Genomic DNA, 12,258 nt, shown 5'->3' with positions numbered 1-12,258 from the left:
GACTTTGTTTCTAGTTGATTCACGTAATTGGAAACATTGCATAACATTTTATATTATTAAAAACAAGCAAGTGCAACTTTCCTGGAGTTTGGCCCTAGTTATGTTTTTCATTTGGGCCCATTAAAATTTCTGTTCTTTTCTAGCCATTCTAATACAAGCTTTTTTGAACTCACCCACAGGTTGTATTGATTTGTACAGACGTATATTTTGCTTTTTCTCAGATTTATTCCATGTGCAGCAGACTTGACCAGCATATTTTTTCATAGCTCTGTGAATGTGATGTGATGTTTTGAGAACATTTAGAGCATTTAGAGCAAACCACTGTGATCTAAGCTGGAATGAAGGAAAGGGGTACTCTACAAGGCATAGCTGCCTTATCCCAGTTCCAAGAGCCAGTCAAAGAGACTCGGGGTCCCATCCTTCTGCTCCTCATGCATTTTGCAGTACTGCACAACTGCATGAAAGATATCCCCCACTTTCCAGGACTTCTGATGAACCAGCCGCACGACATCTAGAAACTAAAGTAAAGCACAGAGTTAGGACTCGCATATCACAGAAGATCCTCAAAGTCATCTCGTTCAGCCACTCTTCCAAAGCCAGTAGCTCTCCAGGTTACTTTTGAATATCTCTAATGACAGGGAACTATTTTCTTTTTCGACAGTTTAGATTATTAGTGAGTTCTTTCAACTGAACTGAAATGTTCCTCACAGCAGTTGTCATCTATCGATTTTGGGAGACTACCTGGAATTCTTCTTTTAACAGTGTATCTTTTAGATATTTGAAGAGTTTCCTCAGATCTGCTTTTCTCTGGGTTGGACTCTCTCTAACAGGACTGTATAGCATGGTTCTCAGTCCCTTCTATCTGTGTCTCTCATTGGTTGTATATATTTAAGCCAAATAAATGGTGTTAAACTTTTGGGTTGGGTTACTTACTGGTTCCTCATTCTATCTTGTAAATTTCCCTCCCTCTTCAACAAGTTTTAAGAGACATTGTCTTTCCATTGGAACAGGAAAAGGAAAGACTGAGGAAACATCCTAGATTCATCACCTGGTTAATGGTACCAGCTTCAGTTGGCCACAACTTAGAAAGTTTTTGACTGCAGGTGAATTGTGAGTGGGAGCATTGGAAGATGGGAAAGTCATTATAGATGGTTCCTTCATGAAACTGTGGGATGAAGCCCAGCATGAAGGCCTTTCCTTTGTCAGATACTTTTAAAGAAAAGTAACAATTATTAAGAGCCAAAACCTATAGGAAGTACTTTCATGCATGTAATCTCATTTAATTCTGTCAACAACCCTTTAAACAGGCATTTAAAGGTGAAAAATTGTGGGTTTGTGAGATGAAAAGTTGGTGGTAGGTTGCGTGGTCTTCTAACACTCCAGCCCAGTGCTCTTTCTACTACAGCACCCCATGCATTTCGGTGGTAGGAGAATAAACACTGGGAGAAAGGATAAGCTGGGAATCTAGTATCATTTAATGCGGAAGAAAACCTATTTGTTAAAAAAGATGAGGGGTGTGGTTTAGTTACTATTTCTTCAATGTTTCCTTCAAGAATTTCTTTGCTCTGCTTATTTTGCATTTCCTCAGACTTTCAAGATCAGCCAGAAAATGGAATGCTAATTTTCTTATGGTCTCCCCCCCACCGCCCCCGCCTTCAGTTTGAATTTGCTAATTCACTTCAATTACTGAGAAGCTGTTTTATAGAGAGCTACTATTAAATTATGTTTCTTCTCCCAGCTGTGATGGCACCAGCTACTGCAAAGTTACAGAAATCAGCGCTTTAATTGTACTCACTAGCCTTGTGTTGGCTTAATCAGAATAAAGCAGTTTTCTAGGCTGAAAAATAAAATGCTTAACTTTTAATACATGGAAACATAAACATCATCTCAAAGAGTTTTAGGATGACCAATGGGAAGCTGATGGCAACTGTATTATAGATAGTAATCTCCCTGGGAAGAACATCATCTTAGCCATCTCTTAATATCTTGGTCCTGTACCTAACAGGGGCTCAGTAAATATTTGCAGAATGACAGAAGGAATGAACAACCAAATGTGAGTCAAACATATCAAATACGTTCAAAATGATCAAGAAGACAATCTGAAATATGGAGTGACACCCAGATTCTCTGAAGATGAACCTTGCCTAAATATTTATTCTTGAGTTTTATATAATGTATTTGCACAGATACCATTAAAAAATTAGCATGTGGATCTTAGGGCTGTGATTTTCTATTGATAGGATGCTCCAAAAAATGATTGGGGGCTGTGGATCTAGGCAAAGGCTGGGCAGAGCCTAGACTGGTACAGTGGTACTGGGCAAGGAGCAAAGTCAAAGCTGGTCATGGGGCAGGTGTCTCATCACACTACGACTGGAAGTGAGCATGTATGTTGTGGGGGTGGGGTGCGCAGGACCCCCCTCTTCACTGGTCTCTACAAGGGCCATGGAAGCTTAGATCCAATCAGCTCTGTCAGTCTCAGTGATAGAATTTCAGAGACTATTAGTTGTCTGGTTTCTCTCACGATGCTGCTTAGCTTTCTGTCTGTCAGATTCCTGAAATTTTAGAGAGCTAAATCCTTTAGGTAAAGGCTTTGCTCAAAACACAAATACCCTCAGGAAGGGGAACATTCCAGGTGGTTATTAGTTATTTAGGGAGTGGCATAAAAATAATTTTGTGAGCAGTTACTTGTATCTTGGTGTGTATGAAAGATCCTGGGCATGTTTTCTATCAGACAAAGTAGTAAAAACTTGAGGCCTCAGGGAAAAGGAGAGAAAGGCTAGGATGTCTTTGTGTGATTTGGTTAATCAGACTTTACTGGAAGTCTAGAAATTAGCCCAGTGAAGAAGTCTTGAACATCAAATTTCTGAGATCTCACTGAGAGAGGTTCATAATTGATCAACTTCAAGATTTCCCTCCAGGGTCATCAGTGATCTTAGGTCAGACTTATCCCCTGAGGGTATTTTCTCTCCCTTAACATGTCTTATAAAGATGCAGTCAATACTGAAAATATATAAAATTAGCCTTAGCACTTCTCTTTTTTCTTTCTGTACACACTGGGTCACTGAGCCACCATCTTATTCCCAACTTTTATCTCTCAGTTACAGCTCTGGGAAAGAATCAAAATTCTAGAGCAGATGCCAATATTGGCTAAACCCTTCCCAGAGGCTGTCTGCTTCAGACCTTTCTGGAAGCCCAATAGTAGCTACTTTCCATCTATTTGGGGCCTGCTAAAGCTGGGTCTTCCACTGTGGTAATGACCATAGGATGTTGATGACTGGCTCAAAGTTGTCAAAATGCCCCACCAACTAGGTCACTCTGTCAGTACTTTGTGGAATGGTCACATGCTAGAACCTGTCTCATGATTTCTAAATCCAGGCTGATATCCCAACAGAGCAACTTTTAGAAATGATTTGGCCCCACTAAATATAGCAAGCTCTTAGGCTGTGATGACTTCATCTCAGACATTGACCCATCTGTAGGGCTGATGAGCAGGGAAGGTCTTACACTTTCTTTTCTTCCTTCATTAAAAAAAAAATCTAGGTAAAATGAAGCTAAGGTTGTGAAGAAATCAGAAAAGGACATTTCTAGCTCACTACTACAGCCTTTTAAAATTGCATTCTATTTAGCAGCTGGTCCTAGATCTTTCACTGTGTCTGTCCATGTTATTGACTTGGGAACTTCATAATCAGCTTTAGTATGTCTGGGATCTGAGTTTTTCTTTCCAATGCACTGAAAACTAAAAGTCAAAAACTTTCATTTCCTGCCATTTCACAATCAATAATAGTTAGGTTCCCTTCTGATGTGTCATAGTTGGCATTTCCTTGAGCAAATATTTCGTCTTAGGAAACTAGAAGAATTTACATCCTGTGATGGTATATCATTGGTAGACTCATTTGAAGAAAGTATCACATGGTAGATGCCTTTTATATTCTCAAGCTCACTTATTAAATTAGATTAATTTATAAATTTATAATGTTTATAAAATCATATGCTGGAATCTATGGGAGTTGTTGCAAATTGTGTGGGATTTTGGAAACGTTCAACTTAGATTTCTGAAAGCAGCTACCTTCTTTGACTCCAAGGTGAAATCCATTTCATCAAGCACAAGTGAGCTGGTCTTTATATTGCTCCTGCAATTATGGTCTGTAGAGTCGTGATTCTCAACTTTGGTTGTACCCTAGAGCCCCCAGGGACCTTGAGAAAACCCCTAAGCCTGGATTTCATCGCAAGAGGAGATTCTGATTTAATTGGCTCGAGTATTGGGGTCTATAAAAGCTCCCCAGGTGATTCTAGCACATGCTGAAGTTGAGAACAATGACAAAAGATTCAGTTCAAGGCAGACAATTTCTTATGTTCACAAATGAAGAGACAACAGCTGTTTAGCACTGAATGTTTATGTCTTCCTCCCTCCCAATTCATATATTGAACCCTTAAGACACAAATAAGATGGCATTAAGAGGTGGGGCTTTGGGGAAATAATTTGATTTAGATAAGGTCATGGAGGTGGGGCTCCTTTGGTGGGATTCGTGCCCTTATAAGAAGAGGAAGAGATTCCAGAGTGCTCTCTCTGCCATATGAGGACACAGAGAGGAAGAGGCCCCTCACCAGGAAATGCATCTGCTGGTACCTTGATCTTGGACTTCCCAGCCTCCAGAACTGTGAGAAATAAATACTTGTTCAAGCCACTCTCTATGCTATTTTGTTAGAGCAGTCTGAGCTAAGACAGTATCTAATTCTTCCTTATTTTTCCTTCCTTTGTAATGTATTTTTTTCAAAACTGAGACTTTAAGTGTAGTATTTTGGGGAAAGTTAGGTTAACAGTAAATGCCATCAACATTTTCTTTCTCATTCTCTTTCCACTACTTTGCATGTGAAAAAGAATAAGAAATTAAAGGTGAGGCAACTCCTCTTTTGACTCCCACTTTCTTAGGAAGGTAAGTATGTATCTGATTCCTCTTTGTGTATTCTGTTCTATGCACTGCCTTCAAGGAAAGGAAGTAATCCTCAAAATGAGCTTAAAGATGGGAAGGCACCTGATTTGCTGTGAGGCCATTCCTCAGCCCATTCCAGCTCTTAGAAGTGCACTGAATTTAAAAAGAAGTCAAAGAGCTAGAGAACAATAATTCTTTGATGCCAAAGAAGCAGAACAGTTAGCTAATTGATAGCTATTTTTGAAAACAATTGCTCTCATGATCCCTCCTGTCCCCCACCTCGAATTAGGTAGATTAAATTTAATTGATATCAAGGTCATTGTGAATTAAATTTAGAAACTGTTTTAGATTTTCAGGTGTTAGGATTCTCAGCAATCTTTCCTCTGGAATTTAGCATAATTAAAAGCCATCTCAAATTCTGCCACTCCTTCAAGATATTTCTTATGGAAAGAAGTCTCACATTTTAGTGTTCATCAGAATCACTGCACTTGAGCAAAGTTGTTAAAAATGCATATCTCTGGGCCTCACTCTTAGAAAGTGAGTTCCAAGAAGAGGCCTAGGAATATGAATTGTAGATAAGTGTCCCGGGTGATTCTGTGCATTTGGCTCAAGGTCACATGGTAAGAAGTACTGTTTCAGTGTGTTTCTCCTTTTCCTTGTCCAGAATAAGCTCCCATCACATTTCATATTTGGTCTTTACAACCTGAGCCTCTCTTGGTTTACGTTCTCCCTACCATCGGTCTTTCCTAAAGTGGATGGTGTCCTTCCAAAAGGGTAGGCTATTTTGTCTCTTTTGTGCCCTGTGTCCCCAGAGCCTAGAACAGTGGTTGGCATATTGTACATATTTGATGAACTTTTCATGAATGTTCCGAATGTACGACGTTCAAGTGGACATAACATTTTAATGATTAGACAGAACGCTAAAAGAGAAAGCTTGAAAAGGTGTCATTTATATTTAAATGTAGGAGTTATTTATCGGAGAGAAGAGGTACAGTGGGCACCCAGAATGTTTGGAATTTGCCTTTTGAATAGAAATTAGGCTGGAGGTAGTTAGAAGCTGACATTAGGTGCCCCTCAACTCCAAGGCCAAATTCACAGGCAGTGGTGGGAAAGAGGAGCTGCTTCAGTATTCATTCACAGCAGCCTCTGCCCTTTTAGCTCATGCTTGCTTTTTTTCACAAGGCAGGATTATTAAGTTGAGATCACCATCAAGGGAGATGTGTTGCCTAATTAATTTATCAAAAAAATTCAGAATTTACACAAATAGGGACTCAGGGTATGTATCTGTGGAGTGCTGTCTCATACTCCAGTGACAGTGGGGGAACGTCATTGCTGAACTTCACAGAGACATTTCTTTAACCTTCTCCAAGCTAATGAGGTGCTAATGAGACACTGCTGCTCTCAAGTGACAAACCTCCTCGGTGGGAAGCCACAACCTCTCTTCCACACCACTTGAAAATGGCTGCTTAACTCCCTGGCTAATTAAAAAACAATCAGAATGAGGTCTCCAAATATGCTATTGATAAAAGAAAGGATGTCAAAATTGTGCATAAGGATTTGCTTTATTTCACCAGTTCTGTCATAGAACTGGGCACAGGCAGTGCCCTTTTATGGAAAAGCCACTACATGGAGAGAACTTTAAATAACTTGGAAAAAAAAATTAGAAGTTTCAGTCCCTAAAATTACATTACTTGGAAATAAGCTCTTTGAACTTAAGCTAAATAGGAGTGAAACATCATTTAATGTTTATCTTGATAACACTAGTGGAATATTTATTTTCTCAGAAAAATAGTTATGAGCAAAGACTGGCATCCTTTTTGAGTACTGAAAATCACAGGGGATAAATAAATATTGTGTTAAAGCATCATTTACATAATTAAGGTGTTAATGACATATTCCTTGTCCTTTCATCTAAGGGGAATTTATGAGACATATATTCACAAAGAGTGTTACATTTTTTCTTCAAAATGGTGGATTGTATAAAAATCTACTCTTAATGGAGACCATCTAAAAACGCACCATGTAATGTTTTTATTCAGGGAGAGGCTGGAGGTAAAATTGGAAACCAAACTGCCTTTCATTTTTCCAGGAAACTGAGAATGTACTCCGACTGAGAACATTCTTGTTCTCCTCCCCATGGCAGGGGGTCTTGGGATTGTGTATGGTGGGAGGGAGGGGTCAGAAGTGAAGTGCTCTATCACTGCATTCTTTGCAGTGGGCATGCTGGATGGAAAGGTGGAGGGAGAATTTATCAAATAGTGATCCACTCATCACCTTGCAAATAAAGGTATGCCAAGTATAAGATAGTATCTAGATTCAGAGAGCATTAGAATTGTAGGCAGTCTCCAGGCATGAAGAAAAATATGAATTACTGGCTGGAGAGAGAAGCTGAAGTGGAAGAGGGCATGGAAAATAAACTAGGTCTCCTTCTCAATTTTTTCAGTAGCCAATCCTGTTGGCTGGGGATGCAGAGATAGAGAAACTGTTCTAATTACCATGTGCCTGAGCAAGAGGGACGAGGACCTTCCATTTCAGGCTGCTAGATTCTGGAGGTAAGAGTTAAAATGCAATTACACACTTAAAAAAGTCTAGATTGTAACTTGAAGGCAATTTAACTTGAGACAGACACACTATTGACCAGTATTTGTGGAGAAAGTGGGGTTCTACCACTAGGCTCAATTATCACTATCTGAGGACTTGCTCATGGACCAGCCTGTCTGAGTCCTGACTAGCTCATCAGTGAAAAAGGGACAATAACATCCATTCTCTTCTCACAGGGTCATTGAGAAATAAGTATAATCACTGTGTGGAAGTACTTTGTGACAATAAGACATTTAAAAAAGGCACAGTGACAGTGATAGGCAGTATCCTAAATCAGCTCCCAAGATTTCCTGCCCTAATCCACAGGACCATGAATAGGATGAGATGATTATGCCCTTATTATGTTATCTTAAATGGCAAAAGGGATTCTTCTGTTAGTTTTGAGTCAATCAAAAAGGAGGTAATCTGGTGAACCTAATCTAATCAAATGAACCCATTAAAAGCAGAGTTTTCTCTGACTAGTGGCAGAAGAAGTAAGAGAGACTGAGAGCACGAGGACATGAAAGGACCACATGACAAGAAACTGGGCAGCTTCTAGAAGCTGAGAGTGGACCTCGGCCAATAGTCAACAAGGAAATGGGGACTTCAGTCCTACAACCACAAGGAACTGAATTAGGACAACAACTCTAACAAGCTTGCAAGCTTATTTATCTCTACAGTTTCTAGATAAATGCCCAGCCAGGCTGACATCTTGATTTCTGACCTTGTAAATCTCTCAGTAGAGACAACAGAATTCACCCAAACTTCTGACAGCAGAGCTAGGTAGGTATTGCTGTTTTAAGTTGGTAAATTTGCGACAGTTTGTTACACAGAAACAGAAAACCAATATAGCAACATTACTAATTTGAATTTTTTAAGAAGCATACTTTTAAATTATAGAAAATTGAGCTTGAAGACATTGCTTTAATCCTAATAATTGAGATTCTACAAAGTAAGTGGTTAGTCTTAGAGAAAGGGAATTAGAGTGAGAGTTGCTATTGATTCAGATGTTGGCCAAGGATCTATTCCTTAGATTTATATTTCTGGTAGGTGGAGAATAATAGTGAGAAAGTCTATCCAATGCGAATCTGTTCCACAGGGAATTAAAAATGTCTTCTCTTTGACGCCATGCTAGTTTGTTTTGATTATCAGTGTGGCCTCACTTTGGTTTCTAGTATATATCAAACTTTTCCTTCTCTACTTTTTGTTTAAATGAATGTTATGAAGAGGTTGGTTGCAGAGTGAGGAAAACACACAGAAAGATAACAGACTCTTTGAAAAACACCCTGTCTCCTCAATTTACTTTCTCATTATCACCAACTAGCTGAGACAAACTGAAGGTCAAAGAGTTATCACGATTGTATTTATGCAGGTGGAAGGTTCCAAAGTTCTAGTCACAATTTTAAGGTGAAAAGTCAAAACCATAAAGTTCAAATAGGTTAACTGAACATTTACTGTTGTTTCAAGCAGCTATAAAAATACAAAGTCTTATGATATCCAAACAGGGAACATGGTACCTTTTCGATTCTGTTTTCTTGAGATTTCTTAAAGTAGATAGTGGGGATCCCGAGTTCGGAGGCAGCTATCCACTGCAGAGTGGCTCGAAGCTCAGTGTCAGGACACTCTGGCTCCAGGTCAAAGTTGATCACCAGCAGGCTCCCCTGGCGGCTGGCCGTTCCCACTGGCACTCCGGAGGCATGTTCTAAACACAGATACAACTGCCTTACTATGCTTTCCATATGAGGATCACAGGCAAATTTTGTTTCAAAATTATGGGAACGTGGCTTACCCTCTATGTTTTCTGACTGTCCTTTAAGAATCTCCTTCTCTTCTACTAATTCACTTTGGGAGAAAACAACAGTATATGATTGGTAATGTTTAGGAAGAACAAGCTGTAAATGGAAGATGAGGTGATGGGTCTTATTGATCTAAAAGCTTCTGAAGTTTCATATGCTTATTGTTTTTGTGGAATAAACTAATACTAGAGAAATACTAAGGTGCCTATTATGTAGGAGTACTTGGTCTGCAATGAATAACCCTGCCCCTTAAAAAAAAAGGCCAGGTAAGCTGTGTGGTTTTAGTTGGGATAATTGGTGTGGGAGACTCTGAAAGATACAGCCTTCTATTCTTCTCAACCTTCCTTCCATAAATCTTCACAGATTTGAACAGTCAAGGAAGGACTTTGTAGGTAACTAGATCCGATTTGAGGACTTATGCTTCTTCTGTATTTTACTTGTCATTTAAAGTACCATATATTTTTATCTTGAGACAATGATTTTTTCTATACTATGACAGAAACATGAACTTGCATTTTAGTCTAGGAAAATATTTTTCTACCTATATCTGGTTCTTTGACCTGAAATAAGGGAAAAGACAATCACAAACTTTAGAACTTAAATTGTGTGACAAAATATCTTAATTAGTTGAAAATTTTCTTTTTCTTTTTCTTGGAAAGATGTAGTAGGCTGTGGGCGGTTTAGAACTAGAGACTCATAACTGAAGTGAGGATTTTATTAGAGATAGTCATGTTCAATGTCTGAAGTGCTTTCATATAGTGAGTACTAATTAGGAAGCCTTGTACATAGTGGAAAGACTTAGAAAATGCTTTTAAAATGAGAGTATATGGCCCAAGAGCTGAAAGGAAGTGACCATCTTGGGAAGCCCATGGTTGTTCCATATTTCTGTTCTGTCTAGAAATTAAACTGCTGGTGCTCTTAAAAATGTGTCTCTTTATGGGAGAGGGTTCTCCCCTATGTTCCCTGTTACTGCTAAGATCTGGCTAACAAACTCCATTGTATTCCTGATGTCGAGAGAAAATATAATTGTTCTTTCATGGATACCTAATTATTTGTAGAAGAACGGCCAGTTTCCCAAGGGTCTAGATTTTCTGCTAGATCTCTATTCAAGTAACACAAGTGAAGTGACACATGGTAGATACAATTTCTGCTATTATGGAGCTGCAAGATGCTGATACAAGTTGGATTGGTCTTAGTTTTCTCTATCTGTAGTCTGTGGAGTCCTAGGCTCATACTGGAGAGAAAGATGGACAAAAAGAGCTAAACAAATGTTTCCTGAAGGAGAAAAATAAATTTACCCTAAAGTAGTTTTCATTTGTTTTGTCTCCTTGAAAAACAAAACAAAACAAACCCAAGTTAATGTTTATGTTCATCTCTACTTGTGACTGATGGCTGTGTGGAACAATAAAGGATGCTTCGCAACTTTTAATAACTGAGAAATGTTCCACAGGCAGGACACCTGATTGAATCGTAAAATAAAAATGCTTTAGCTGTAGATGATAATTGAAAAAATAGATCAGGGAGCAACTTTAGCCCTATACTTCATTTTCATTTTTCTGAAATTTCAGAAATCTCCAAATATTAAGTCATAATGGTCAAAAATAGGTTTCAATTCATTTAATTTTCCAGAACAATTACAAATTCTAGATGTAGTCCTGAAGTCATGTTGCCCTCCCTTTATGCACCATATTTTATGTCATGCATCTTGTACTCTTTTCCTTTGTTCTTTTAGAAGGTCCTCATACTGTGGGGAGCAGGTGTAAAAATGACACATCTCCATCATGGTGCCATTTGGTGTGAGACTCATTAGTGGCAATGATCCCAGGTGTCTGCAAGTAAAGGAAAAGGCACCCACACTATGTTCTATTGAACAATAGTCTTTTCTGGTTGGCATAGTACAACTTAAGTGGATTTTTGCTTCCCTGTGTCCAACTAGGTAAAATAATATATATGTCTGATTATATGGATAAACTTTATCCAAAATGATTATATTATAGGGGGCAGATTTGAAATCCAGAAAGCAGGTGGTGGTAGGGTGAGGCTAGTGCAGGCCTGAGTTCTTACTCCAGTGACATGAAACCACACATGCCTGGGAACCTCGGTAGGACAGACATGATGAAATCAGTGGTCGGGTACAACCTGAATGATCAAAATGGATTGCCAGATGGAATCGGAGTAGTGGTCTCACAATTACTGCATCTCAGTGGCTACTTACTTAATCATGGGAGAAGATGGAATGCTTTCCTGATAAATGTCCAGGTCCATAATGCCAAGACTGCTAGTGGCACTACTGTTGCCATTGCTGACAAAGCAAAAGTTTACATATTAATGCCAGTCTCCACCACCTGGCTACACTGCCGACACTGATGTTTCACCATTCTAAAAGGTCCTTTCTTTGGTCCCCAGAAGACTATTGCTTAGTATCTAGGATTCCTAAATTGATGTTTTTTTTCTGATCAAATCAGGGGAAAACACAACAAAAGACATTTTTGGCTCAAGCCAATCATCATCATCATCATTGTTTTGTAATTTCCGCAGTGGAGTCACACCTGGTGGAGCACACCTAGCAGGTGACAATCGGCATGACTCCTTTTTCCACATCCTAGTAACAGTGAGGATGTTTATCCATCAGCAAGAGACTCCTTGGGTATACTCCTTGGGTGTACCTCCAGAGATTAAGATACTTCTCAGAATGCTGGCTGGAGGGAAGTTATGGAAATGCTTATCTGCCTGCTTCCTGGCTTTTGACAGAAACCAGTGGATGCATGTTCTGCTTTCCCTTTGCCATTCAGGGGATTTTTCTGAAGGATGGTCCATAAGATATGCATTTAGCTCATTTTTTTCCTATGGGACTACGCAATTTACAAGTACAAAGTTGGGCAATGCCTAATTTTTATAGCTCCTTTATCTTAAAATCTTTGAGAAGGAGCAATCCCTGAAACTTTGTGTGT

The 12,258-nt window shown here is 39.1% G+C and overlaps 1 protein-coding gene across 1 annotated transcript in view; it reads right to left on the bottom strand.

Annotated features, from left to right (window-relative positions):
- Window positions 1–243: 243 nt before the first annotated feature.
- Window positions 244–12,258, bottom strand: part of SPHKAP (SPHK1 interactor, AKAP domain containing) — a 112,966-nt gene continuing 100,951 nt past the window's right edge. Inside the window, exons 8-11 of the mRNA XM_057746492.1 lie at window positions 11,523–11,609; window positions 9,301–9,353; window positions 9,029–9,213; window positions 244–518 (exon numbers count right to left, since the gene is read on the bottom strand). Coding sequence (XP_057602475.1) covers window positions 375–518; window positions 9,029–9,213; window positions 9,301–9,353; window positions 11,523–11,609 — 469 coding nt within the window. The 3' untranslated portion in view covers window positions 244–374. The remainder of the gene's footprint in view (window positions 519–9,028; window positions 9,214–9,300; window positions 9,354–11,522; window positions 11,610–12,258) is intronic.

Source organism: Hippopotamus amphibius, chromosome 8, assembly GCF_030028045.1.
Source record: "Hippopotamus amphibius kiboko isolate mHipAmp2 chromosome 8, mHipAmp2.hap2, whole genome shotgun sequence".
In the NCBI taxonomy this organism is placed as follows: Eukaryota; Metazoa; Chordata; class Mammalia; order Artiodactyla; family Hippopotamidae; genus Hippopotamus; species Hippopotamus amphibius.
The sequence above is the reverse complement of the archived record's forward strand: the minus strand, read 5'-3'. Positions and strand labels throughout refer to the sequence as shown.